Source organism: Grus americana, chromosome 9 (assembly GCF_028858705.1).
Source record: "Grus americana isolate bGruAme1 chromosome 9, bGruAme1.mat, whole genome shotgun sequence".
NCBI classification, from domain to species: Eukaryota; Metazoa; Chordata; class Aves; order Gruiformes; family Gruidae; genus Grus; species Grus americana.
The window spans coordinates 26,406,956-26,433,883 of NC_072860.1; the positions used below are offsets into that span (position 1 = coordinate 26,406,956).

The window sequence follows — 26,928 nt, forward strand, 5'->3', positions numbered from 1 at the left end:
AAGGGGAGTTGCTGCAGCAGATATAGCAAAAAGCCAGGGAGCAGAAATTTGCTCTCTAAGGTCATGCACACAAAGACAAATTGACTGTGCTGAGGGATCTGTGCTGTAATGCAAGTGTCCCAGCCATGATAAGACACAGGTTAGATACAACAAAACTGAGGCTTTCTTTAAACTGAGAAGTTTTGCTAGAAAAGCTCCAGTCACAAAACAGGGACTTAGTCTGATTGGAAAGCTTCAGGCTAGAGGTAGCTACAAAGTTTGTAGTAGCGAAAACATTATTTCATTGGTGCAACTTATTTCAGCTGCTGTTTGTCACGTTTAGTCTTACGTTTCCTAGAAGCACTAGTGAAGTTAGCTGTTCAGTCAGCATCATGAGCTGCAGCTGCTCTCAAGTCTGTGTTGTTACCGTATCAGTGAACTCATGGGCACGTATTTTGGCCTTTCAGGTCAAGAGCCCACGGCACAACTCAAGTGGAGAGTGACGGATGGGAAGATAGAGGTAAGAGTTTCTTCAGGCCTGAAATGTACAACTTTGGATAGTACTTTGAAATACTAATAAAGTGTTACGGCCTGCTAAGATTTAAAGCGGCATCATCCTTAGATACCGCATCTGTCATTAACTTTCCTGCCCCTCATAGTTGGATGTAAGAATTGGACACAAAAAGGTTTAAATCATTAACTTTGGGTTAACCAGATTTGGGGTTATGTAATTTACTTCAGCTGATCTTTGAAAAAAACTAGCAAAACAATAGTTTATGTATGTTTATGTGTGACTTCTGTGTTAACAATAGCCCTAAGGAAGTGGGAGCTGCTGGAAGGCAGGTACCTGAACACTCAGCATTGGCTGAAAGGCGGCTTATTATGGTTTTCACTCAAAATTTCAGACTGGTTTTGTGGTTTGCTAATTCATTTTCAACACCACTCTTACGTGTTTGACTAGTATATCAGCTGTCATACTCTCTGAGGTTGGTTGACGAATTTTGTCAGTTTTCAGACCCCCAGTCTGCCAGCTGGCTGAAAATCACTCCAGCTCATTTGCAGCTCAGGCACTACACTGAATTGTTTATATTCCAGCAAACTTCTGCTCACACAGGCACAGCTTGTAATTTTCATTGCTTATCAGTTAGCAGAAAAACGACAACTTACAGAAATGGCTCAGAGAAAGAGAATACACGTTTTGAGTAGTGGGGTTTTTTTTTGTTTTGGGGTTTTTTTATTTGTTTGGTTTTTTCCCCATTGAATTGCTGTCTAGGCAAACTCTATGATCAGTCTAATAGAGAAATTCCGCCTTTGGTTCCCCTTCACCTGCGGGACTGCCTGATAGTCCTGTAATATCCTCTAGAAAAACCACAGCACTATTTTGTTTCCTGGTTTCCCAGGGTTTTTAGGAGGAGCAGGGGTGGCTAAGAGGGTCACCCTGGCGTCTGAAGTACGGTGAGCTGCAGTCGAGCGTTTGCTGTCCCGGTACCCCTGTGGGAGTCCGGACTGGCTCTAACAGATATTGCCGCACCACCTACACCGATCTTCCCGCCGCAGCCCCCGCCAGCGCGGCCCCGCACCGCCGCCCGCCTCTCCCCGGGCCCAGCTCCGCCGCCCCCGCCGGACTACGAGTCCCAGAAGCCTTCGCGCCGCCCCCGCCAACCCGTGCCGGCGCCCCCCCGCGAAGGCCGCCGGGGCTTGTAGTCGGGCGGCGGGGGCCGGGCGAGGAGGCGGTGGCGGCGGCGCTCCGCCCCGGGGGAGGGACGGCGCAAGGCGTGGGGGACACGGGAGACAGGTACCCGCGGGCGGCCCTGCCAGGCACCTTCTCGCTGCGGCCGGCCGCTGGCTCCGCGACGCGGCGGGGCGAGCTGCGAGAGCGGCGGAGCGCGGCGGCCTCCCGCGGGGCCCTGAGGCGGAGCAGCGGCCTAGGGGCGCCCGCGGCGAGCTCTGGCTCTGAGGGGGGCCGCGGGAGGTGCGGCACCGGCGGAGCTTTCCTCGGCGGGCCGGGCCCGCTCCTCGCCGCTCCTGGCGGCGCGGCTACCCCGCGGGAGGGACGGGGCGCCGCGGGGCCGGGACGCGCCGGTGGCCGCCGCCCGGCAGCGGCGGTGCGTTGAGCGGCCCCCCCGAGGCCGCCGCCGGGAGGAGGGAGCGGCGGGGCGCGGGACTCGGCGCTACCCGCCCGCCGGCTGCGCCCCAGCGGAGCATGCACTGACTCGCTGCCTCGGCTCAGAGCCATCCCAGCCGCCGGGGTGCGCGTTGCATGGTGTGGGGATACACGGTCTCGATAATAAATGATAGAGGATACAATGACTTTGCTGTCTCTGCTGGGTCGGATCATGCGTTACTTCTTGCTTAGACCGGAGACCCTGTTCTTGCTGTGCATCAGCCTGGCCCTGTGGAGTTATTTCTTCCACACGGATGAGGTGAAAACCATTGTTAAGTCCAGCAGGGATGCGGTGAAGATGGTGAAGGGCAAGGTGGCCGAGATCATGCAGAATGACAGGCTCGGGGGGCTAGACGTGCTGGACGCAGAGTTCTCCAAGACCTGGGAGTTCAAGAGCCACAACGTGGCTGTCTACTCTATCCAAGGCCGGAGGGATCACATGGAGGACAGGTTCGAAGTAATCACTGACCTGGTGAACAAGACTCACCCCTCCATCTTCGGGATATTTGATGGGCACGGAGGAGAGGCAAGTGCTCAGCTGGAAACAAAAAACAAACAAACAAAAAAGGGGTGGTGGGGGAGGATGGTTACAGGGCAAGGAATGGATGTGTTCTCGCCCACCAGGTTTGTGCAGTTATCTTAAGATATTGTTGGGGGGGGTGGGTGGGTGTCCTTGTTTCTTGGAGCAGGGGGGAGGGAGTCTCTAAATAGGGATTAATTCCCTTTATCTCTCATTACGCCTTCCATGATCAGCACGGTATAAACCCCTTCTGCCCGTTACAGTAGTAAAGGTTTAATTGAAGTAAAAGCTGTTGGAGGTGTCTCTTACGTGCTTGGAATAACGATGATGAGCACAAACTCCCTGGAGTCATCTTTTGTTACAGCGAAGTGTGGTGTGATCTGATTTTGGCACCGGGCTGGTCTCCCCCTCCTGTCAGGAGCTGCGCTCATCCGTGGTTAGAGAGGAGCCCTCTTAAAGGCAGGCGTGTGTGCAGCCTTAAAGCTGGTGTATGTGAAATGTGTCTTCGCAGTAATTCACTCCCCGGTGAAGACCAGCGAGTGACTGAGAATAAGTATCATGTTTGTGAATTGCATGTAGTTTTTAAGTCATTACAACTGTGCTGTCGTACTTGTCCCCTCCCTAGTGGGAAGCCAGGAAAACGGTAATTTTGCAACTTTCTGGTGTGTAACCTCTTAACTTTTTTTAGGCAGGGTGATTTCCTTTAGGTTGTGTTATGTAATTAGTATTACAGCTTGATGGGATAGTTCATTTATTTCATATGACGAATGTTGAAACTATAGCTTCCTCTTCATTTAGGATTGCAGTGCTGCCATGTAGCTTTTTATATAGCACTTGTATAGCACAAAGCACGTGTTTCATAACTGTGGAAAAGGACAAAGAATTTGTCCTTCTGTGACAAATTAGCTCTAGCAGCCATTATACTGGGTATAAGATTACCTTACGGGTTTTGATGGGCTGATAGAAGCTGGAGAGAAATGTTGAAGTTTTTCACGTAAGTGCTCCTGCCGAGGAGGGGTAAGGCAGCAAGAGAGCTTGGGTGTTCCTCCAGCTGCTTTCACAGATCAAGTAGTCAAAGTCCTTCCTAGAAAAGCACTGGCAGTGATAACTGGACACTAATGGAGCACAAGGACGGCAGCTGCTGCCCCTCTAAACCTGTAAGTGCTGCCTGAAAAATCCAGGCCTTAAGCACACAATCGAAAAGCTGCTCTGCTGCTGTCTGCACGGTTGTAAAGGGAGTCAGTCGTCTGTCCTACTGCTGTCTCACAATGTCTAGCATTTTGCCCCCTTTAAAATAATGCAGACACTTTGGATATTGAAAATTGTCAACTTCATAAAAAATTCTGGTCACGACTGAACCCTGTTTTCCTCTTTATGTCTGATTTCAATTGGGGCACAGCTGTGCCAACTCTTACTGGCATACTTGTGCCACTTTGCTATTCATCGGCCTTCGAGGAATACAGGTAGAAATGTATATATATCGCAAACTGGTACATACCTTCTCCTGAAGGAATGTTAGCTCCGATCAGTGTGTTTGGTACATCTGACGCTTGTTTTCTGAAGCTTTGGATGGAAAGTGCTTGTGCTCTGTCTTCTGCCGTTCTTCCCCTTTGTTTGAACTGACAGTTTTCCTTGTCTGAACTGATCAGCCAAACAAGTTTGCGGGATATATCTGTGTCATGTTTTTAAACAGTATTCTGAGATTGTTACAGATAGAAGTATGATATACGCGCTTAGACTTTGGCATTGTGAAAAGGGGATCTTCTTTCTTTCTTTGATTTTGTATCGTATATGTATCTTGCCTTACGCTTGACTGCAAACTCAGTATAATCCAAAACTAACACAGAGAATAGCTAAATGACAAGAAAGTGTCCTATATATATTTTTTTACTTGCTTGTTTTATTGTGGATCTTGGAATTACATCCATAAGATACGTTAATGATAATACTGGATCTGTGGAAAGCTCATTTGTCTTTTGTGTTCCAGTTCCTCAGAACTTGCTCTAATTGATTCAGTGGCAAAGTATGAGGCTTTTATATGAGGCCTGTCATTTTGAAAGGTTTAGCAGATCTCTCTCCAAACCTTACTAAAGTTAATATTTTAAAAAAGTATGTATCTAGTATCTCTTATTTATCTTTCTAATGAAATCGCCAGCTGTTCTTAGTGGCCTTTAGTCCTACAAAAATAAGTGCATAATCATTGGGGACATAAGTAGTTTCTAGCTTTAGATTTTATGTAAAACTGATGAGAAGAACACAAACTGTGTGCTGTGCATACAGCAAAAAATAAATTATGAAAAATAGGTTTTAATCTAAGCAGGTTCTGTAGTTTTGAGTAGAAATGGGGCGGGAGAAGAAATAGCAAAAATTAATGCTCTTATTTAATCTGTAGTATATAATACTGAATTTCAGGTCTCTATTTGAATTGGTTTGCTGGGTGTCTTATTTTATTCTTATTTTTTTTAAAAGATAAATGACTCTGTGGAACACTTTACCTACATATGTAGCAAAGCCTTTGTGAAGATTAAATTTTCCGTATTGGCTCCCATTAAATGTCTTTCTGTGTATTTAAGGAACAAAGAATTGCTAATCTCTGGAGTTTCATGTGAAACACTGTTCTATATGGGGGAAAAAATGTTTTTCCAAACAGACAATACCACAAATGAGATGCTAGATTAATTCTTTCCAGCTATATGCAAGGGAGTGTGTCTCCATTAATTACTTCCTGCCATATCATGTTGAAGTGGAAGGATAGAGAAGCATGATTCAAGTAATATGAATTACTGTGTAGTGCTAATTTATGAAGATTTCTGGGTTTTGCTTAAATCTTGCCAACATTTTGCATAAATTCTACTTTTCTGTTATGTCATTTCCTCTTCCATCTTAGAATTTTAGCCTGAATAGGTTGGCAGCCATTTACTTAAATTTTGCGGCTGGCTTGATGAGAAAGCAATAAGCAAAAATAATTATTAATGCTCTGTGCTGCTGCAATTACTTGTTAAAGGCAATAATATTTCAGAGATAAAACTTGATACGTGGTGTGTTGTGCAGTCTTACTTTTAATAAAAGTTAGTTTTGTTTCTTGAACATATAATAATAATGCAGAACAGGCAGAGGGCAAAGAAGTAGACTTAGAAAGAATGAAGAGAAGTTTTTGCCTGTTGTCTCACTGAATGATTTTGGCTAAAGGAGTCTTCAAGGTAATCTAACTTAGAATCATAAAAGAAGAGAAGAAAGTATTTGTTCTCTCAGCAGCTTCTTTATAAGGCTTAAAGATGGCTTGAGTGCCTCCCCGCTCCTTCCCTTTTTCCTTTCTTTAGAAGTTTTGGGGCTGTCTAGACTGGAAGATTGGGAAGTGGCAAACTACATAAATGACAAAATAACAAACAATGAGCTTGAAAGCTGAGCAACCAAAAGGATGGATGCTTAATCAGAATAAGTTAACTGTTTTAAGTAGCATTTACTAGAGGGTTCTTTTCTCAAATATTTAAGGTTTAAGCACACAGTTTAGTGAGATCTCAGTATTAGACAAGAACAAAGTAGCTCAGCTACCATCTGCAGTTTTATGGTTATGGCTATGTCGCATATCATTGTTTTTTTCTAACCCTATGAGTGAAGACTTTAAAAATAATTCTAGTAATAGATAGTACCTTAAATGCTGCCTGTGCTTGTTTGCAGTCATAAACTAATGTGGATAACAACGGTGAGAAATTAAAGCTCAGTAACTGTCTCATAAAAAACGTCTTGCTCTTTTTATTTCTTTTAGCCTCCTTCAATAGAAACATGGCAAGGCATGTTGTTTATGATCTGTAGGTGTGGATAAGAGCATTTTGCATGATATAATAGTTTTTTAGAGTTGTTGATAGAGTGTTGCAGTATGTGAAATACACCTTTTTATTTTTATTCATAGTGTAGGGAAAGATTGGGGAGCTTAAATGTGAAGGGAGGGAATTTGCTGTATAAGTGGCTAATGTTTGTAACCACATACAGAATCACATAATGCTTTGTGTGCCACAGGACCTTGAAATCAGTAGCAGGAGCTGTTGGCAGAAGTCTCTGGTTACTGATTAACTTACAAAGACAAAAAAAAAAAAAAAAAGGAAAGGTTAGAAGATAATGGTGAGAGTCCTTACTGGCATTGTCTGAGACTATGGAAATGTGAATGCCGAGGTAAGGCCTGGAGAAGAGGGCACCGTGCCAGCTGTGTTTAAATGAGCCTGCTGTGCATTTAAAATACAGGTACTTGAAAGCATGATTGATTCCTCCCTGATTTATTGGGGTGAACTTGCTGTCCTCTTCAGGCCCGCTGCAACAAACAAGTTGCCGTGAGGTTGGGTTGGGAAGGGAACTTCTGAAATGCTGCGTACCATGGTAATAGCTCATGTGCATATTCCCCTCCTTAAATGAATATGAGATGACTTACTTAGTCCTCAGTGAAGGTGAACAGGTAAACTACCGTAAATTTACCAAACACACAAGGATATTGGCAGAGCAGCTGTAAATCGTACTGTCAGAATAGGACATAGTGTCTGGACGCTTGTGTTTGTGCCAGTTAACAGGATTTTTAACCACTTCACAAACTGATGACCTGGAATCACCTGGGTATAGGCTGTGCTATGATGATGAGCATCTTTTCAGACATTGATAGGGGGAAATTTATTCCATTTAATTGGAGATGATGGTTGACAGTTGGAAGATAATGTTTGCCTTCTACCAAATATGAACTAATGAGCTAATATTTTTATTTTGGTGATCTTTGAATTTTTTTCTTTTTTCTTAGTTTCTGATGCTAATAGCAGAAGGTGTTTATGCTGTGTTGAAAGAAGAGAAAGCTAACCATTCTGGGTTTTTTCTAAATTTATCCAGATCTGCTAATTCTAATTCAAAACCTGTTCCTCTGATACTGAACTACTTAAGCAAACTTAGTGATGAAAATTTATCTATCATACTTTTGAGTAAAGGCCATTAAGGATGGACTTGATGATCTTAGAGGTCTTTTCTAACCTTAAAGATTCTATGATTAATGACTTAAGATTTTATATAATTTAAGAATAAATCAAACAACAGCTTTGAGTTTTTATGGATGTTATAGCCTAGTTGTGAGGTGAAGTCTTTAAGGATTTGCAGTTTTTAAAAAGAAGCTGCTGGGATGGTTTTCCTTTTATAGTAATTTCATTCAATTTCTAATATAGAATCCTCTGCAAAGTGCCTAAATGTTTGAATAAATATTTACATACGTGAGGTCATGTTGATATGCAAGTCTCAAATCTGCTTATAAATTCCATATGAGTGGCCTAAAATACAAACCAAAATGATATACAGGATCATTTCTGTAATTTTGTTTAGTTTATCCAAGTTTTGATGCTTGGATATCATGTTACAGGGTTATGATTTTCACCCTACAAATCCCCACTTATTTGATTTTAGGTCTACGCTATATGCTCATTTGTTGTACAAAACTGTGACTTGAAATTGATTAAAATGGCGTAAAAATATGTAATTGGAAGTAGGAACTCTTATCACTGCCATTCACAGCTGTATCATTGGGTGTAGAATTGAGTCTTTTTCAATTTTTATAAAAATCAAAAAGTCAATTAATTTTAAATGTAGTCTGCCAGCTTAGCTTGGATCAGTGCTTCCATGTTTGGGCACACAGGCAGCCAACTGACTGCCCCTGGTTTAATTAAATCAATTTTGATTCTTAGATGCTTTCCGATTATGAAAGTCATGTAAGTTTCTCCATGAACTTGAGTAACTCCATCGGAAGTGTTTGTGTGCGTGCTCATGCTGCATGGTCGATGCTCAGCAGGCTATCCATCGCCGTAGAAGGGGAGGATATTTCACAGCTACGGAACAGGAATGTTCCGCAGTTGTTAGAGTGCCTGAAGCTTTTTAACTTGATACCCTGCGGTAGCGCTCCTGGGGCCACATCCTTAGATACATAAACAATCTCTAAAGATGGACCAAGGCTCAGAAATGAGCAACATCTTAAATTGCCTGAAAATGTGCTGATTTGTGCTACTGATACTGCTTACCACACAACATAGGCAATGGTGAAGACTTGTTACCTAGTCCCGTTTAACCTGGTCTCCAGCCGGGATGTATAATAAACAAATTTAAATACAGTTCAGGGGCAGTAGGATTTTGATTGATTCCATTCTGCAGGTCAGGAACTTGGACATTTTTGTGTTTAATAGTGTGAAAGAAAGAAAATTAGGATTCTTCGATCCTGTGGGGTTAGTTAAAACAGCAAATTGCTCTGGCTCTGTCTTGAGTGTCATGCTTTCAGAAGCTGTTTTGGACCAGAGTAGTATTTCTCCTTCCTCCTTGTTGTTAGAGATCCAAATATTTATGGTGTAAATTGTTCCTTAAAACTGAGTTTTGGCTTCTGGCAGTTTCACTTTTTAAACAATCTCCTGGCATATGGATACTTTGTTTTGCTGCTGCCTAATTTTTGCCGGTAGCTGCAATTCTCTACAGCATCTTGGCCCTGTGGAAGGCCCTGTACTAGTTGCTGGGTTCCCATGTACTGGATCTGGCACCTCTAAATTTTCTCTTGCTCTCGGGACCCTTCAGCCCTGTCCCCCTTCACCTGGCCCATCTAGCGTGCTTCATCAGCCCATAGGTGTTGCCTTCACAGAAGTGAAACTATGGGCGGTGCTGCGCCTTTCCCCCCTCCCCAGGAGCCTTTGAACATGCTGAACTCCTTGGAAATGGTCATGTGCAAGATCAGTCAAGTTTTGTGACCCAGAAAGGCAATCCAAGGGTAACTGGCACTAATGTTTCTTAGGTCTCCAGGTTCAGGACTTGCTCTTCACTTTAAGCACAGCATAGATATTGATAGATCTAGAAAAAGGAATAAAATGCTTATATGCTCCTTCTCTAGTGCCTTTTGGTTTGAATCTACGCCCTTGAAAGGAGAGTTCCCAAAACTAATTAAAGGGCAGCAGCTGCTATAATTATGCACAGAAAGTCATACGCCTCTAGCTCCACTTCTTCACTGTAGTATTTGTTAAAACCTTAAAGTTCAAGTGAACTCGCCCACCCTTTAGGCCTTACTGCCATCCTCCCTACTCTGTGCCCCCACAAAGCAAACCTCCTCACCCACACGCCCACATCCCCTGCTGTCCAGGCAATTTGGTGACCCTGTTTTTGTACCTGAGCCATCCCATAAACCTTACACCTTCCTCCATTTACAGCATGCTCTACCTCAATAAGCTGTGCTCTCTTTGCCCATGCCAGCCCTTGGGTCCTTGCACCGGGTAGGTCCTCGCCTGTGCTGGGACACAAGCAGACCCAGGAGGAATCTGTACAGTGGCGCGTGTCAGCAGTAGCTGCCTTTGCTGGGGTGCCCAGCCTGCATCTCAGGCAGGATGCCAAAGACGAGCAGTAATATGAGCTGTTGCTGCTCATACCATGTGGCACATCTGAGCTGATTAAAATAATCTGCATGTTCCTAGCGGTGTGCGTGCGCGCCCCAGTTCAAAAACTTCTGTAACAAGTTTGGGAATGTATGCCCTGTGCCACTGCCTTCTGAAAAGGGGAGTAGGTATGAGTGAGAATCTTATTCTTTAAAACAGTTTCTATAACTATTGGTTCCCTTTGGCTGCTGACTTCCTAGTCAGATTCATGTTATCATCAGTGTTCAGTGACTCTCACTAGATACCAGTCTAGCTGGATAGACCAGTTTCTCTGGCTCATGGCCAGCCCAAGAAATCTTCCATGTAAAATAAGATCATGAAGATTTAATGACCATTTGTCTTTATTAGCCCTGTGGAGCTTCAGTTCACCCTGAAGGTAATAAGACAACAAAGACAACAGATAAGCTAAGTCCAAAAGGAAGTTTCCATCCTGACAAAGATGTACCTACAGAGTGCTCGTGATCTCCAGGCCATTGTAAGTTGTATGCAGAATGAGTAGTTGCAACAAGTTGGAGAATTTCTTTCTTTTGGGCTGTTAGTGTGCTTTTAGTCTTGTTGTTTAGCTAGTGTTTTTATTAAAGCAGTTTAAAACTTACTGCCAAACGTAGAAATTTCATTTGAAAGCAGCATGGCTTTTAAAAAAAGTAAATTTCATTGCAGTTTACAAGAAAAAAGGTTTGCAGATGCCAGAATACTAATAAATATTCGAGTCAGGGTAAGTAGGGGAGACTGATCAGACTGTATAAATTGTAGTTTAAATAACTGCCCATTTATGCTGTAAGGCCTGATGTTTAGATGATGAATCTGTTGCTTATCTGGTATAACTGAACTATCTTGATTGCGTTGAAGAGATAATAAGAACAGAAAGTACTTCTTAAGACTAGGCTTTCAGGTCTAGAGTAATTTGCAGGCCATAAAATAATCTGAATGGAAAAATGTACCTTTCTTTCTACTCTTGTAGAAAAGTTATTCCAGGAAAGTAGCTGTTGGGTGGTTATGTATGGCACTGAGCTGGGACAGGGGCTCGGGCTCTGGGGCGAGCAGCGTCTGAGTTGTTTCGTGATAGAAGCAACACGGACGAGGGGAGAGGAAGAAGCATCGTTCTTTCGGTTGGGTGCCATAACAAACTTCTGAGAGTTGCATGGCAGCACAAAGTACCAATCTTACTGCTGCTGATACAAATTGATTATGATGCTGAAACATTGCTGGCTCTCATCATCTCTGACCTTGTCTGATTCACAGCTGTGTGAGCAGCTGACATCTCTAGCCAGACAATCAAAGTACGTGTTTTAACTGCTAAACCACAATGCAATTATCCATAGCACGTCATGTCGGCAAACCTCAAAGCTCGCCTGGAGAAATGAACATTTATTTGCATTTACTTTCAGCACTAAAATGTTATCCCTTGCAAATTTTCTCATTGTCATAAATGTTGAAAAAGTCTATTTTTTTTTTTTTTTTTTCAAAATCCCCTTCAGGGGTAAACATTTGATTTTATTAAGTTCTGTTATAATAGCTGAAACTGTCATAGAGTACTGCTTTCAATCAATACGTTTTTCTAATGTACTAAATCTCTTTACTTTTTCATTCTCTACTAGATAGAAAACTGCTGGAGGGCATGAAACATTTATTCTGATAAGTGAAAGTGCATGGCCCATAATATAGTTCTCTGGTGTGCCACGGCTCACTTGCATTTCTTTAAACTTGCATTTTAAATGGGAACATGATTTATTTGCAGGTAGTCTACACACGGACTGCACCTCAGAATTGCCTAAACTTTCCCTGAAACATATTCTTCCTCCAAACACATGCTGAAGCTGAGATATCAAAATAGCTGATTGTGATCAGCATTAAATGTCTATCTAAGGTTGTATGGTTCAGGAATGGAAACTTAGTGTGAGAGTAGGAGGAAGGGGAGGACAAAACATGCTTGTCATCTTAGTTTTCTTAATGTTCATAGCCCTGAGCTTTCATCTACTTTCCTGCATTTGAGTGTGAATGATTTTTTCTAATTTTTCTAGTTTGTTGTTTGTTTTGTTGTGGTTTTTTTTTTTATTTACCTAAGTCTTTTAAAAGATGTATAGGACACTATGTGGGATGGTGAAGGTGCTTTTAATTTTTTTTTTTATCTGACATATGCAGTGTGTTTACAGTGGGTTTATTTCTGCTGAGAAGCAGGGAAGTTGGACAAGAGTCTGGATGATCCCACTGAACAAAAATAGTATGTTCATTAGTTATATACTACTCATCATCCTACGTTTGGCCCTTTATTGGTATGGAAGAAAAGGGAAATCATGCAAGGAGAAGTAGGAACATAAGCACAAACTAGGTAAAAGCAGTCTCTAGTTGAGAAGCAGCAATGCTGGGAAGGAGACTGAATCTCATTTCGCCGAAGTGGCATTAACTGGGAGACACCAAACTGATGGAAGTCAGTAGAATTGCAGTACGTGCAGATGGTTGTGTTATAACTTATATGCTCCCATAATTGAGATTAAACAAGATTTTGTTGTGAAAGGCTTATGATAATGATCACCTGATACTGGGACCGTTATCCTCAGCACACCTGATCATAGCTGCTGACGTGAGGACTAAGCCCCCTTGGGTGTTTCCATGGGCAGGATGCTGCTGGGATTCCCATCGGAGAGAGGTGAAGGCAAGTGGCCTCATGCTGCGTACTTGCTGGTCAGGTCTTGGGTATGCAGTTAACTCTGAACCGTGACAAGGAAAGTAATTTTTTTAGTAACTGCTTGAAAAAAAGGTGTTGCTACCCTTTCTGTCCATGCAATTGCAAGCATCCAGTGTTCTTACCGGAATAACATGGCACAGGGATGCTGACGTAGGAAGGGGGTGAGGGAGACGAGAAGTGGAGTTTGGGACTTGAAGACAAGAATGTGAGTAGAGGGAAAAGGGAGAGTAGTGTGTGTTTTTTGCATTGTAGCTTGCCTTAATTTTAGATTGCTGTATCACTTGGCTGTATTTAATAAGACACTGTCCTAGCGAGATCACCAGGCAGCCATAGGAAAACTACTACCAGTTTCAATGTACCATTTATTGCCTGAGATCAAAACCCAAGAGATGTATGTGTAAGGGTTTTTTTGTGGTTTAGGTGAATACCGTTTTATCTCTGCATTTTTGGGAGAAACAGAGTGTGTGAGTGTGCATTTTGACAGGGTTTCTTTATGGCCCTTGAAAGAGCACTAACAGTTTTGTAACTCTGGATGCTCTGAGAACTAAACTTTGCCCTCTTTGTTTCTACTGATGGTCACTGGTTTGCTGGCATGTATTGACAGTCCTTATTGCTCAGGACTTAGAGAACAAAATGTAGGACCAGCTGCCTGTTTCATAGTGCCAATTGGCATCGACATGTCAGAGAAGAGCTCCAAGCAGCCCCTCTTCTTGCTTATGTTTCATGCATAAGTACCAACGTGAGGTGCTACATTAATATACGAAGAGATTGGTATGACGAAGTTTTTCATTTTGCAAAATGTTTTATGCTTTCATATAAAATACATCACGTAAGTTTGACTTTTTAAAAGGGACTTGTCTTACAACTACTATTACAGTAGTGGTTTTGGAAGGCAAAGTAGAGTGATTGAATTCTCTCTGGATGAATGTTGCATAAAAGATTTGTAATTTTTGGCAATTAGAAAATTGTTGCTGAGGTTAATGGTGATATTATTTTTAACTTTGAGGGCAGGAGCAATCTCCTGCCTCTGGGATGGAATTATTTCAATCAGTGCTTTAAATAAACACTTTCTGTGATAGTTTAAATTGACAAACATCTAAATCATCAACGTGAATTCTTTTTTTTTCTTTAGTATTTATTTTAGCAATTATGTATCCTGATGTACAGATTCACTTGTTTTGGTATTGTTTCTGAAAAGGAGAGTGGTATTTACTATCAATTATTTATTTGGTGAGATTTTTTTACCCTATTTTTGTGTGGATATCGTAACTGTAAATAAAAGCAGAACAAAAAACTAAATAAGAAGCCAAATGATGTATGTACATTTGTTAGAAGTTATTGAATGATTTGCATCGAGAACTAATTGTATGCAACATTTTAAGCCCGTGGAGGGTGAATTGATTTGAGACACGCTTCTGGGACTTGTAACGTCGGTTTTGTGATGGAGGCCTTCTTATCAAGCATCTTCCTGATTGTCTGTGATAAGGTCAGGTACCATCTCCTCAGATATCAGTTAGTTATAACTTGAATTAGCACAAGACAGACGAGAATTGGAGGTAATTCTACCTGATCAAGCTAAGCTCTTCAAAAAGAATGATGATAAAATAGTCAATACTTTCAAAATCCCACATTTTTTCCTACTTAGGAGAACCTGCTATCCTGTAAGGTATTCTTTGCTACAGTATTGATGTCCTCATTTAACTGTGCTCAAAGGCTCTGTCCTAGTGGCTCTGGTAGGAGGTAGTACATAGATATTACCAGTTCAGTAACTGTAGTTCTCTTTAACCTTCAGAGACAAGTATGTGCCAATTCATATATACAAATATATATATATAAAGTATATTATAAATATTCTAATATATAATTATTTTAATTACTTAAGGTGATATATTCTCAGGCTTTGAGATATAAATTTCATAATAGTTTTATTTTTAAATAACGTGTGGGGTTTTTTAAAAAGCAACTTTTATCTAACTTATCTGCCTCCAGTTAAAGAACAGTGCCGGTCTGCCTGGTAGTGACATAGAGCAGCTCAAACCAGTAGCTGCGTACTGGTTTGTGCTGCAGGTCTGCATGCGATGACTAGAAAAATACTCTGAGTAAATTACAGTATCTCTTGGGAGATGTGTTGGGTTTTGCACCCCACACTTTAAGTTGCATAAGTTGGAGTTTGTATATTGTTCATGTAAACTTTCAAGACTGGCAGTTGAGATAGCTGCTTCTAATAAACTATAAACAACATTATGATGCTATGGCAGAAGAGCCAAAAGAAAGTGTATCCAGCTGCATATTGGAATTAGTTGTTTCAAATGTAGGTTTTAAAAGCTTTTTTGGCATGCGGGTTGCGTGTCTCTTATTAAGGAAAAACCTGACTGTGAAGGAAGATGAAAATCATGTTGATGAATAATATGAAAGGCCATAACCTCAAACCTATTATAGGCAAGAGAGATATTTTTACTGGAATGTTTTGTTACTGAGTTTCCCAGCACTCCCAATTGATAGGAGAGCTAAATACAATTTCAGTGACAAACACCCTTTAATTGAGATTTTTTTTTTATGAGCAAATTGAAAACTTAGCATTTTGTTTGTCACAGCGGCTTTAAGTTGACCTTGCTGTGCTTCTGATTCAAAGTATTTCAAAAGTGTGTCACAAAAACATATTATACCTCTGTGAACAGGTGTTTTCAGATCATTTTACAGGCTTAAATTTCTGCTTATGTCCCTTGGCTGATCTGATACAAGTCAGTAACACAACTGAAAATAGAACTTTATAGTCCCCCTCTCCTTCTTCAGGTGCAACTGCTCCTTCTTTCTGTCGGACACAGACATCATGAACTGTGTGCCCTCCGTTATTTAATGTAACACCATCGCCTACCTGCTACGTTTTGCAGTCTTCAGTTTCATTTCTTAATGTGGTTATCAAGAATAATGGCACCCCTAAGACCCAGTAGCATTAACGCTTTTTTTGCATTAGTACCGTGGATTTTAGTGGTCGTCTTTCATGCCAAAACAATGTTACTGACACGTCCTTGTCACTGTGAGAAACCCTGATTTGAACCTGGGGCAAGCGCTGTGCTACTGTTGGTCATATTTTCAATGAATTCTTTCAGCATCTTGTTGTAAAACAGAGTTTTTTGTTTAAAAAGTGATCTAAATAGCAAGGCATGAGTGAGAAGATGGCCAGCTGCTACACATAGCTGGTCACTGACTGGCTTGGCTGGACACAAGAAGGGTGAACAGCACAACTGGTTTCTTGTTAAGTGAACTCCCAGCCCCGGTGGCTGATTTGATAGCTGAAACTTGCTGTGCACGTCATGAACTCATCACGCACGTGACCTGTGACTCTGGCACTTCATCGGTCGGTCATTTCTGGAGCTGGAGGGGGTTTCCCTAGCAGTTTCAGAAGACCCAAGCACATAACCATTTAACTGAATTAACCCCCAGAACTTCCAGCCCTTATCTACCGTGTTGGAGGAGAAGCTGAACTTAAGCTTTGTGCTCACCTGCTTCTCTGGAATGGGACTTGGTGTTCTCTTTCTTTGCCAACAAGAGTTTTTCAGCGTAGGGAGGTAATGGCAAGACTTGAAAACTTGGCATAATTTGTCCTCTCTTGAGCAACATAAAGGAGAGTCACTGCAAGCAATCTATTGCTTGCAATTTAACTGCTGCAGGTGTTGCAGCATGGATTCCTGAGGCAGTACTCTTTCTTCTCTCTAGTTTTCTGGTGTTGAGAGTTAAATAAATGCCCTGGAAGACTAAAATCTTCTGGAAGCTTATGATCCAGGAGACCAACTTCTAAGAGGCTGGGGATGTGAACACAGCAGCAATGTGGAGGCTGGAAGTGAATATGGGTAATGTTTTCTGATTTAAATAAAGAAAGAAAAGTTAAATTAGGGAACATGGGGGGGTTTATTCTTTTCATGAAAATGCCCCAGAAGATCTAGTTTAAGTGGTTTTGGCTTTGACTTTCACAGTTATGTTAATAAAACATTTAAGATTGCCTGATCTTTCTTGAGTTGAAGTGCTGTATGGCAAGAAAATTGCTCTTAGCAGTGAGGGGCATTTCAAGGAGAAGAGGGATGAGTTGGGAACAATAAAAGGAAATTAAATGAATTAAAATGGGAGTGGGGTGTCTGTGTTTTACCATGCCTCTGTATAGCCACATGAGGAGAGGAAATCAAATAAACCAAATGATGAAAGTGTGTGTATACCCCAGCTGAACAGGGATCTTACTGTGGCCTAAAGCTTATAGCGTAGACAACTCCACACCACTGGAAAGAACCTACAGGCTTTGTTTTTGTGCAGCAAGAATTAGTGAGAGAGTAAAAAAAAAAAAAAAAAAAAACCACAAAAACCAAGAGAGAGCGAGATCGTGAGTGCTCAAAAGGATCAAATATGTAAATATTTTGTAGGGAGAAGTAATTAGTGGTAAGAATAAGCTAATGCCCAGGCCCCGAGCTGCTAGAGAATCTAGATTGCCCAATAAATGTTTCAAAATGCATCACCATTGCCTTCTCTACTTCAGTCATTAAGCTGTAATACTCAAGAACTTACTTGAATGTCAGAGTTCAAGAGCCTGTCATGAAGCTGTCTTTATAGCAAGAAAATGAGTCAAAACACTCCAGGAAAGCTTTTTTTATTAATGTATTTCTGCAGATGCCTGTGTCCTGGGGAGCAGAGTTCCCACCAATATGCTTCAGGAGGGTGTGAAAGTGCCTCTTTGCATCTGGATTTTGGAAGTACTGGCCCCTGGTTCACAGGGGTGTGCGCAGGTGCAGAGGTGCCTGCAGGGAAGTCTAACAGTGGTGTAGCGCTGGCAGCACTCCATAAGCACTCTGCAGTTTTTCCTCTAATTCTCTAGGTATGGTGCTCTAGGTTTATAAATTAGAGAAGGATCCGGCTCTTTAGGAGTTAGCAGTGTTCCCTGCGCTACAGTAGGAGATACAAGGCCAATGTTGCCTTGACCTGTCCCTGTTGTGCAACCTTACTATTTCAAATGGGATAATATTCAATATTTGAGACCATTTGAACCACTTGGAATTAGTAAGCATGTTAATGATCTCTTATTTGCATGAACATGAAAAAAAGCAGAGCTATTTTAAATTACAGCAGAATTCCAAAGGGACCAAAGTAAGGATGGGCTTAACTGCCTGGTGCATACCTCACATACCTGTCGGGTACCTGCTTATGGAGGGGCATGGTCCTGAAAGGGGAGGCGTAAGTGCAGGCTTTCTTATTGCTGTCTTCCTCTTTCATTAGCAGAATTTATAGCATTATGGGACACTATCCACTGCACAGAAGAGCTTGACTTCTTAATTTATTGAAGAATAGAAACTGAATATTTCATCAGTCCAAAGTGAGATTTGAGGGAAAATTTAAAAAATAAGTGACACAAGCCAAGTCTTTTCCCTTCCCTTATATAGAAAACCAATTTGTTTCTTGATTCATTCTGGTAAAGATAAGAATTTCTGTTTCAGCTTGAAAACAAAGGTTGAAACAAGGATCAAGAGGAACCCATATACTGGACTGACTTATAGAAGTTGGCTTTGTTGTGCACTTGTGTGTGTGTGTAATAATCATGGACACCGCTGCTCCTGCAGCTGGATAGCTCTTTCCTCAGGACCTTCTAATCGAAGCCCACACCAGCCCAGATGGGAGCAGTGACAACACAAAAATGTCTGTGTGGGTGCAAGCAACCATAAAGAGAAGCTTCTGAGTGTTCTTAGGTATTCATTGGTCTCTTTTGTTTCCAGTTGCATTGTTTCCAAAGCTCTTGATATGTTAGCTATTTGTTGTTTGGGCCAAAAGTGAAAAAGGAAAGATGGCTACTCTGTGAGCAAGATACACAGGCTGTTAATATATTTCTCTGCATTTCGTAATATTGGGTATTCCCATGTTGGACTCAGAGAGGTGATACAAGAATAGAATTGCAGTCTTGTGTATCAGTATCTCTCTTCTAATTGCAGTGCGCCTTAATGTACTTCAAGATTTGCAGAGAGCCAACTCCTGCTTTACCATGTGAGTTCTTAATCAGGAAAAAGAGCATCTAGTACAGAAGCCTGAGGCTATAATGGATTTAACACTCATTTAAAATATTTCTTAAGAAGAGGAGAAATACTGCAATAGCATGCACAGTTGTATCAGGTTATGATAACTGGAGACTAAGGCATGCCTGTACCACCGTCACCGCTGTGACTGTGGCATATGCAAGTTTGTTTGAACTAACTTGAGTACCATGACTTGTGTAGCTGTCGCAGCACTCTTTGAGACTGAATAAAGATGTGTAAAGTTAGCCTGTGTGGGTCTCCATCTTACAACAGCCACATGCTAGCAATATGCAAAGAAGCTATTTAAAATTAGCACTTCAGCACAGTAGTTTAGATTATCTTCAGTATAAATATATCTTCTGCTGTCTCCACCAGACCTACTTAATTCCTCTTCATTTTTCCCAGCAGCAATGTTGAAATGTTTAACTGCTGAAATGAAATATTCGTTAGCTCTTGCGAGAGTTAATACTTGGGTTTTGTACATGAAACCAGATCATTGTTCATTAGGATGGAACTGGGATTTCTAGCTGGTAAGAGAAGATACAAGTGCTGGTTCAGATTCTACTGTATGAGGAAATTTAGTACTAATTACTTATTCTACAGATATTAGCTTTTGTTATTTTATATGCAGCTTTTTAAGTACAGGCTTTAAATCCTCATATCCTGTCTTGAAAACTGAATTGTAATCTGACTTTGACAATCTGGATTTAGATGGTTTTGGAACATGAATAGGGAAGCTTGCAAAGCACTAGCCAGCACTATATCTGGATTTCATCAAAGTTAGTAATTCCTCTTGTTTTTCTGGACAAGAAATTTGCGTACATAGTCATTTAATGAATCAAGCGTGGGGAGAAACATTCTGCATGTTTGGTCATAGTGCGTATGTAAACAGTAGGAGGTCAGACTCCAAAATGTTGCTGTTCTTTTTAAGTTGAAAGCAGATAATAACCATAAAGGTTTCATAGCCTGAAAGTATATTTAACAGAGGTTTATTAACAGCTAAGAGAGGTCTTATTTAAAATGAAATCTGTTATTACATGGGTATATGTTTAAGATCTGTGAAATTTTGCTTTCATTGCTTATAGGTATACAACTTGCTTGTGATTTGACCGTAGGAAGGAGATGGTTAGCCTATAATCCTGTCCATGTCAATGTATACTGGCTTTAACAAAGGAGGTGATTAGAGAGTTTGCTGGAGTAACTTTTTGCTCCTACTTCATAAAGGTTGCTTAAAACTGCCCTAAAAGTGAAGTTCATAATTTTCTTAAGTTGTCCATAAAGTAAAAATTGTAGATTTATATTGGCTGAATAATTCATCGCTCCCTGGTTGTAATCCTGATGCAACTGCTGCCTTTCCCACTGCAGATTAAAGTTCTCAAGACTTCTTTAGTTGCAAGGCATTCATCTAGATGAAATGGAAACAGAACTTTGAGACCAAAAAAGAAAAGATTTAGTGTATGCAAGTATGTAAGGAAAGAGATGAGGAAGAGCAAAAAGAAGAAAAGAACTGCAGGATTGTGCAGCTTTATCAAATTAATTTCTGCTTTTTGTTAGGATGTCCAGGACTAGTAGTCCATCCTCTCATGATTCTCCCAGATGGTGTTTTCAGCCCTTGTTTGGCTGACAGAAGATGACTGGAATGACAACTATTTATTATGTCAGGGGAACGCCTTGGGTGGATGGCAGTCTCGCTCTGTGGGAACTCGTTCAAAGACTATTGAACTAATGTGTGCTAATACAGGAAAACAGAGGCCATGAAACACATATAAAGTATGAGAGAGAAACCAATTAACAAAGTTTTATTCCATTGTAAAGAAAAGGTAGAGATTTATTTAGCAAAAAAAGAATACTTGAGGGAAACATTATGATGTTTCACCAACTGAAAAAAAAAGCAAGAGGTCTGACTGAAAATTTGCTATTTGAATGCTACAGCTGCTCATCGACAAAATTTATCAGAGCCAAGTGTTGGAATGGAGAAGTCAAGATAGACCATCTAGAAGATGAAGAAGAGTCTGTGAGCATTATTGGTGTTTCGATCTCTATTAGTCAAGAGGGTCTTGAAGACACGTTATTTTAAATTGTTCCAAGTGAAAAACTAGGAAATGTTTTTTAGTACCTCTGTAAAGCTGTGTTAGCATGTCAGAGGTGGAGCATTTGCTGTGTATATTTTATCTGCTATTGAAATGGAGTGGTGATATACAGAAACTTGCCTCTAATTCTTTCATTGTGGAAACCACATTTTGCTTTCAAAATATTTTGAGTCTCTATTGTAAACATGATCCTTTAAAGTAATTTTTGTACTTACTATTGGATTTATTAGTCCCATCTTAAATTAATCCCATCTTAATATATGACTTCTCTTTAGAGAAATAATGCAGTTTTAAAATCTGGATATAATCATACTCATGCTCTGTGTTTATTTGATCTTCCTCAATCCCAATAAATAATTATTTTTCCCTGTAATGCTTCAGTCTGATTTTGAGGTAATGACCATCTTGTGGTAAATATTGATTGCAATGGTGTCCTTTAGAGTTCAGTGCATATTTTCTTTTTGAAAAGTGAAGTTTGAAAAACTTTCCATTTTACATATGAAGGGAAGGTGGAAAAGAAGAGAAAATTTTGCCATATTATAAGGGCTGTTAATCTCTAATAACTACAGCTTTTCAGTCTGAATTTGATTCTTATTTACTGCACCAAAAACATGATTATTATTTTTTTAAAATTTCTGAACAGCTTTGCAGAAATCATGCAGCAGTGTCTTTCTGATTGGAAAGTTCTTCTGTGCTGAAGATGACACTATTTCTTTAATTTATCAGCTGAGCAGCTGTGTTGCAAGAAAACATCTTATTCTAAGATTGAGTGAAAATACACTTTTTGGGAATGACCATTACAGCTGTGATGCAGACTGAAGGATACTTGCTAGCAGAGCAAGTCTGAGAAAAGAAATTCAAATAGTTTGAATTAATCTTATTTTTGTCATAGAAATGAAAGCAGATGTTGACACAGAACTCATCTGTAATTTGGCACTGTTTTGACTGGACACATGCAGTTTTCCTCAGTGCTCAGCAGTTCAATGAAGGAGAAAAAATAATAGTCTTACTATTCTGATAGACCTCAAAGTACTATCCATAGCTACATCAGAGAAAAAGGAACTGGTAAGTGTGCTATAATTACTTAAAATGATCTAATGTGTCTTGTGACCCGAACACCTATTTGTTTGCAAAATCTTTAAATCTGTTTGGTATCAGAGTAGGAAAAAGCCATTTCAAAATAGAGGTCAAACGGTGAAGTTCAAGATGTTATAAAAATACTTTTGCACATGGAAAATCTCCAGTCAGTGGGCAGAGTTGGCAGAGAGTTGATAAATCTTTGCAGGAGTGGTCACTGCTATGAATTCCCCAGCTGTGAACTTACTCTGGTCTCCCAGTACAACACCTATAAATGGGCTCATTTTTTCATGCCTACTTTTTCATTTGAATATTTTCCAATTGGAGATTTTCTCTAGCTCTGTAAGATGTCTGTAGCAGGATGTCTCTGGGATGCGGTCTGTTGCTAGCCTCTCTTGCCTGTCTGAGTTAATGTGATGTTAGTCCCCATCTGCTTTTTGCTTTCTCTTACATGAAAAAACTTTGCACTGAAGTGCACAGCCCTCATCTTCTGTTTGTTATTTGGAGAAAACATATTACCATATTCTAGGAAAACCTAACTCTACACGGTGCCTTGAATATGTGGTGGCCTGTTCTAGTGAAGGTCACAAGTAACCACTCCCTTAGACCGCCTTGCAAGGAAGAAAAATGTTCTTTGTGATGCATTAAGATCTAGTTGTTACTCTTAAATACACATGAAATTAAATCTGTATTTCTTCCAAGGTAGGATTTTATATATATAAATAAATGTTTTCCAAGAAATGGTCCCTGCTCTGTCTTATCAGAAAGGCCACAATTATTTTACTACAAATGGCATAAGTAAATGCAGCCTAATTCTTTTTCCATGACAAAGCCTGTGTGCCTACAATAATCCTTCTCCTGCTGTTCAGTTAGAGATGCAGTGTCTGGAGAGAGGGAACATCCTAACTAGAGATGCTGAGTAAGTATTTAAGCATTAGAAGAAATTTATTTATCAGTCAGCTTTCTTAAAGGTCCTATGTCTTTTGATTTAGTCTGCTAGTCAGTAAGACAAGGAATATATGTCAGATGCATGTATTTATACACAAACACGCATGCACACATACTTGCTCACAAGTGAAGTCCTAGTCTTTAAATGCAGAAATAAAAATCCTCAGGGGGATATTGGACATAAAATGTTTGCATAAGACTTGACACAGCAAAAATTGGCAATAGTTCATTCAGATTTCATGCTAAATTCAGATGCCGTTATGGTAAGAATGAAATACAGGAAAGTCCGAAATGCAAACTGCTATTCAACTGAAACCTGGAGGGCAGCAAAAATTTTTAAGAGGCACAATGAGAAATTTGCTTTCATTCAGCAGTTCTTGGCCCCATCAACAAGTTACTAGCAAACAGAATCGAACTCTGTGGATTAAAGTTTTGTGAAAATGTCATTTTAACAGGTGCTCTTAAAATTATTAACAGGTTCTGGCTAGTCCTATGGATTGGGGGCTTTTTTTAAGAAAACCTGAGGAAACAATTCAAGTATTTCCAGCTGATCAAAAAATCCGCACTAAGTGTTAGCCTTTTAGAGATGCAGATGTGGTAGCATTGAGCATGAGAGAGCAGTACCAGCATGGTGAAGAAAGATCTGAGTTCTTTGCCTTTCAGGTGGTCCTGATGTTCTCTGCCTCGAATGAGAAACACCTGCCACAGGAATGCTTTTATACTAGTAGAAAGAAAAATGTCCTAATAATTCTGAATTTTAGTGTTAAAACACGTGTCTGAAATCTTTGGAAAACCTTTACTATGGTAAATACATGTATTTTGATGGCTTTTTTAGTGGAGTATGTTGTAGCTTCTTTAAAAGGAAGAAGAAAAAACAATTACGGTAGAACATTTTAGTTACCGGATGTAGTGTAAAAAGCACTAATCTGCAGTGAGTAATACTGTCTAAAGTTAGAGCAGGTATCATCAGGAAATTTGCAGTATGTATAGCTTCCTGCTTTGGATTTAGAGTCACAGATTAGATTTCTTTCCAAGCTCATCAAAAATAGCTCTAACCAGTCTTCCACAGACTGTAGCCTGTATTTTGTTAAGGCTCATCTATATGCAGAGGCTCTGGTAGATTGACATTTAATTTGTTTGCACTAAATTACTTAGCATCAATATACAGGTCTTGAAAATCCTCTGGCATAGGGTCTCCTGTTTCACCCTCTATCTATCCTTTTAATTGGCATAGCTGCCTTCTGCCTACCCTACTTGTTTTCTTCTTTTTCTGGACACTCAAAACACTGCAGTTAAAAGTTTTCTGTCTCATTGTTAGATTAACTCTCCGTGGAGTTTGCTTCCTCCACAGTTTTGCTGTGCTAGAAGAAAAAAAAAAGGGGGACACTCCTAATTTCGCAGTCCCCCCTGGGTACTGTCCTAATAAAAACCCAGCACCTTGTCAGTGGACCAAATTGAAATGAGGTTGGTTTGTGCAGCTAGGTTGGCAATACCTCTCTAAGCCAAAAGACGTGTAGCTTTGTGGGGTTTGCTTTTGTCGTTTATAGCCTGCTATATTATAGCAAAAAAAACAAGCAAACTAAAACCCTGTGCAGCTTCTCCACCGAGATGAGAGTACTTTTTCTAACAAGCTGTGTGTTCTATCCAGTGAAATTAAGTAAAGCCAACCAACTAGTTCAAAGCTACTAGCCAGTGCTCATCGAGATCTGACCCCAGGTGAGTGCAAGGCAGTGCAAGGGAGCGTGTTACTGGGGCTTCACCAGTTGTGGCAGGTTCTCTCCTTGGCCGCAGCACCCCGCTGTGCTTGTGCTCATAGCTGCTTTGCTCTAAAGTGAAAAATACATTAATTTATTCCAGCGGGATGACTGAGACTACAGAGTTGGGTTTTACTTCTCACTGAGGTGCACCTATTGCAGCTCATCTGCTAAACAGTAAGTTGCTTAGCAGAAATAACCAGGATGTGGGTTTGGGGTGTCAAGCTGATCTAAAAAAGGCTGTTTCCCCTCACTGCTGCCCCCACCGTGCCTTCCTCCTGCCCTGACACTTGACTGACTGTCAAGAGCTGCTTCAGAGCTAAATTGGCAGAAGCTGTTTTTTTCCAGCTGGTATCTACAGGCCGAGCTAACCCTGGAGCCAGCAGGAAGGGAGGAGAAGGGCCATGGGGCAGGGACCAGCACTTAGCTGGGTTTCGGTGCCCAGGCATTGTAGTTTCAGGCACTTGTTTTTCTGTGTAAACATGACATAAAGAACCTGTTTTTCCTTGCAAGGGCAGTCTTTCAGGTTAGGTTTCTTGTGGCAATATTCAAGTATTTCTGTGACTCACTCTCTGCTGTTTCTCCCCCCACCCCCCCAGTCTTTCCATGTGGTTTTTACACTTGTGTCTTGTTAGCAATATTTTTCCTATTCCTTTTCAAACCCTTCATTGCCTCTAAAGATCAGCCTAGCTCCTCTGGCCTTGGTGTCACAAGTATTCACTGCTGGCCCCTTACTGTGGTTTTTTGGGGGGTTTTTTATATGTCTGGTTTTGGATATTATACTGCTTGTGGTTTTGAGTCAGTCTGGGAAGCTATGGGAGAAGTAATTGATTCTTTAGAAATGTTACAGAGGTGTGGGAGACCAGCAATGCTGCTTTTCCGCGTGTGTTGGTTTTTTTTTTAAACTACAGTAGCAGAAGCCAGCCATAGTTCATGTCTTGTGAAAGAATGTATTTCGTGGGAAGAAGGCAGGAGAGGTAATTAAGGTGGTGTTTGAGTGCATGGGTTTGTGTGTGCATCCATTGTGCTGGGGTACAATGAATTACTTGTCTCTGATATGATAAACTGTTATTGCAGATTTAAAAGTGCTTCATAACATGCAAGGCATAGTAGAGACAGAACAAATCTCCCCAAAGGCTATATTAATATTCATTACAGAGTTAACAGCATTACAGCGCTCGAAAACAGACATAATATATAGGGAAGAAACTTTGTGGGGGTTGAATCTGAGGACTCTCTGATCTAAAAGTAGCTGCTGCACTTTTGGAGCTGAAGAATCTTGGCAGCAGGAGTAACAGCACTTCCCTCCTTCCAGCCATTAAAAGGCAAGTAAAATATAGCATTGCAAAGCCTTTATATTTTGAGCTCCGTAAATTCAATTGGAAAAGATACACAGGTCTCCTGGCGCTGACTCTAGGCAACCTGTCATGACACCCATAGAAACTGAAGTGATGTGCCATAACCTGGCAGTTCTGTGGTCTCTTAAAACCGGCTTGCAGAACATCTTCTCTATGAAATACCTCCCTCGATGTGTGTGTGTCTCCTGTATTAAACTAAATCTTGCATACTGAAACCACTGCTCTGGTTAAAAGAAAGCTCTTCTCTGTTTATGCATCTTTGAATTTGTGCAGCGTTCTTAATGTTAACAAATGTTTTATTCTTAGTGATGGTCTTGTGAAGTAAGCAGTAGCCTTTTACAGATGGAAGGCAGCTAAAATGGAGCAACGTGTTCCTAGAAAAACTGTGTCACTAGAAGAGAAAAGGGACTGTCTGCACACCAGTGGTTGGAATAGGAGTTACTGGGAATAAATGAGCTCTGTGCAGCAGAGGATGAGGGAGTATGGATGGTGTTTCTTCTGTGCCAGGGCACTGCCTCTCTGGTTCAGCTGTAAAGCAAAGGGATAGTGATAAAACCCCAAATAATCAATAAGTAAAATCTGTGCCACATAGTATCCCGTACTGGATGTGGTTTTTTTTTTTTGTTTGCCTGAATGTGATACTGCTGTAAATGTAGTTAGGATTTGAAGCTAGAGCTCAGCTGCTGCTGTCATTTGAGCCAATACTTCACATATCAGTAAATTTCAATCTTACTGAAATGGCATATTATTACATTTGTTTAGTAAGCTTTTGTTGTCTTGGCCTCATTGATTGCATTTCACAGATTCTCAGTGTTATGGTTTATTTTCATTTTGTAATTGAAAATAATGTGTGATTCCAAATGGGCTTTTGTGCATCTTGACTT

General features: G+C 40.7%; 1 protein-coding gene across 2 annotated transcripts in view; it reads left to right on the forward strand.

The window, feature by feature from the left end:
• Nucleotides 1-2,270: 2,270 nt before the first annotated feature.
• Nucleotides 2,271-26,928, forward strand: part of PPM1L (protein phosphatase, Mg2+/Mn2+ dependent 1L) — a 98,860-nt gene continuing 74,202 nt past the window's right edge. Inside the window, exon 1 of one of the 2 annotated variants that reach the window (XM_054835100.1) lies at nt 2,271-2,669. In XM_054835100.1, the coding sequence (XP_054691075.1) occupies nt 2,271-2,669 (399 nt within the window). Of the gene's footprint in view, nt 2,670-21,819; nt 21,973-26,928 lie in introns of those variants that run through there. The other variant, XM_054835101.1, reaches the window with a different exon arrangement.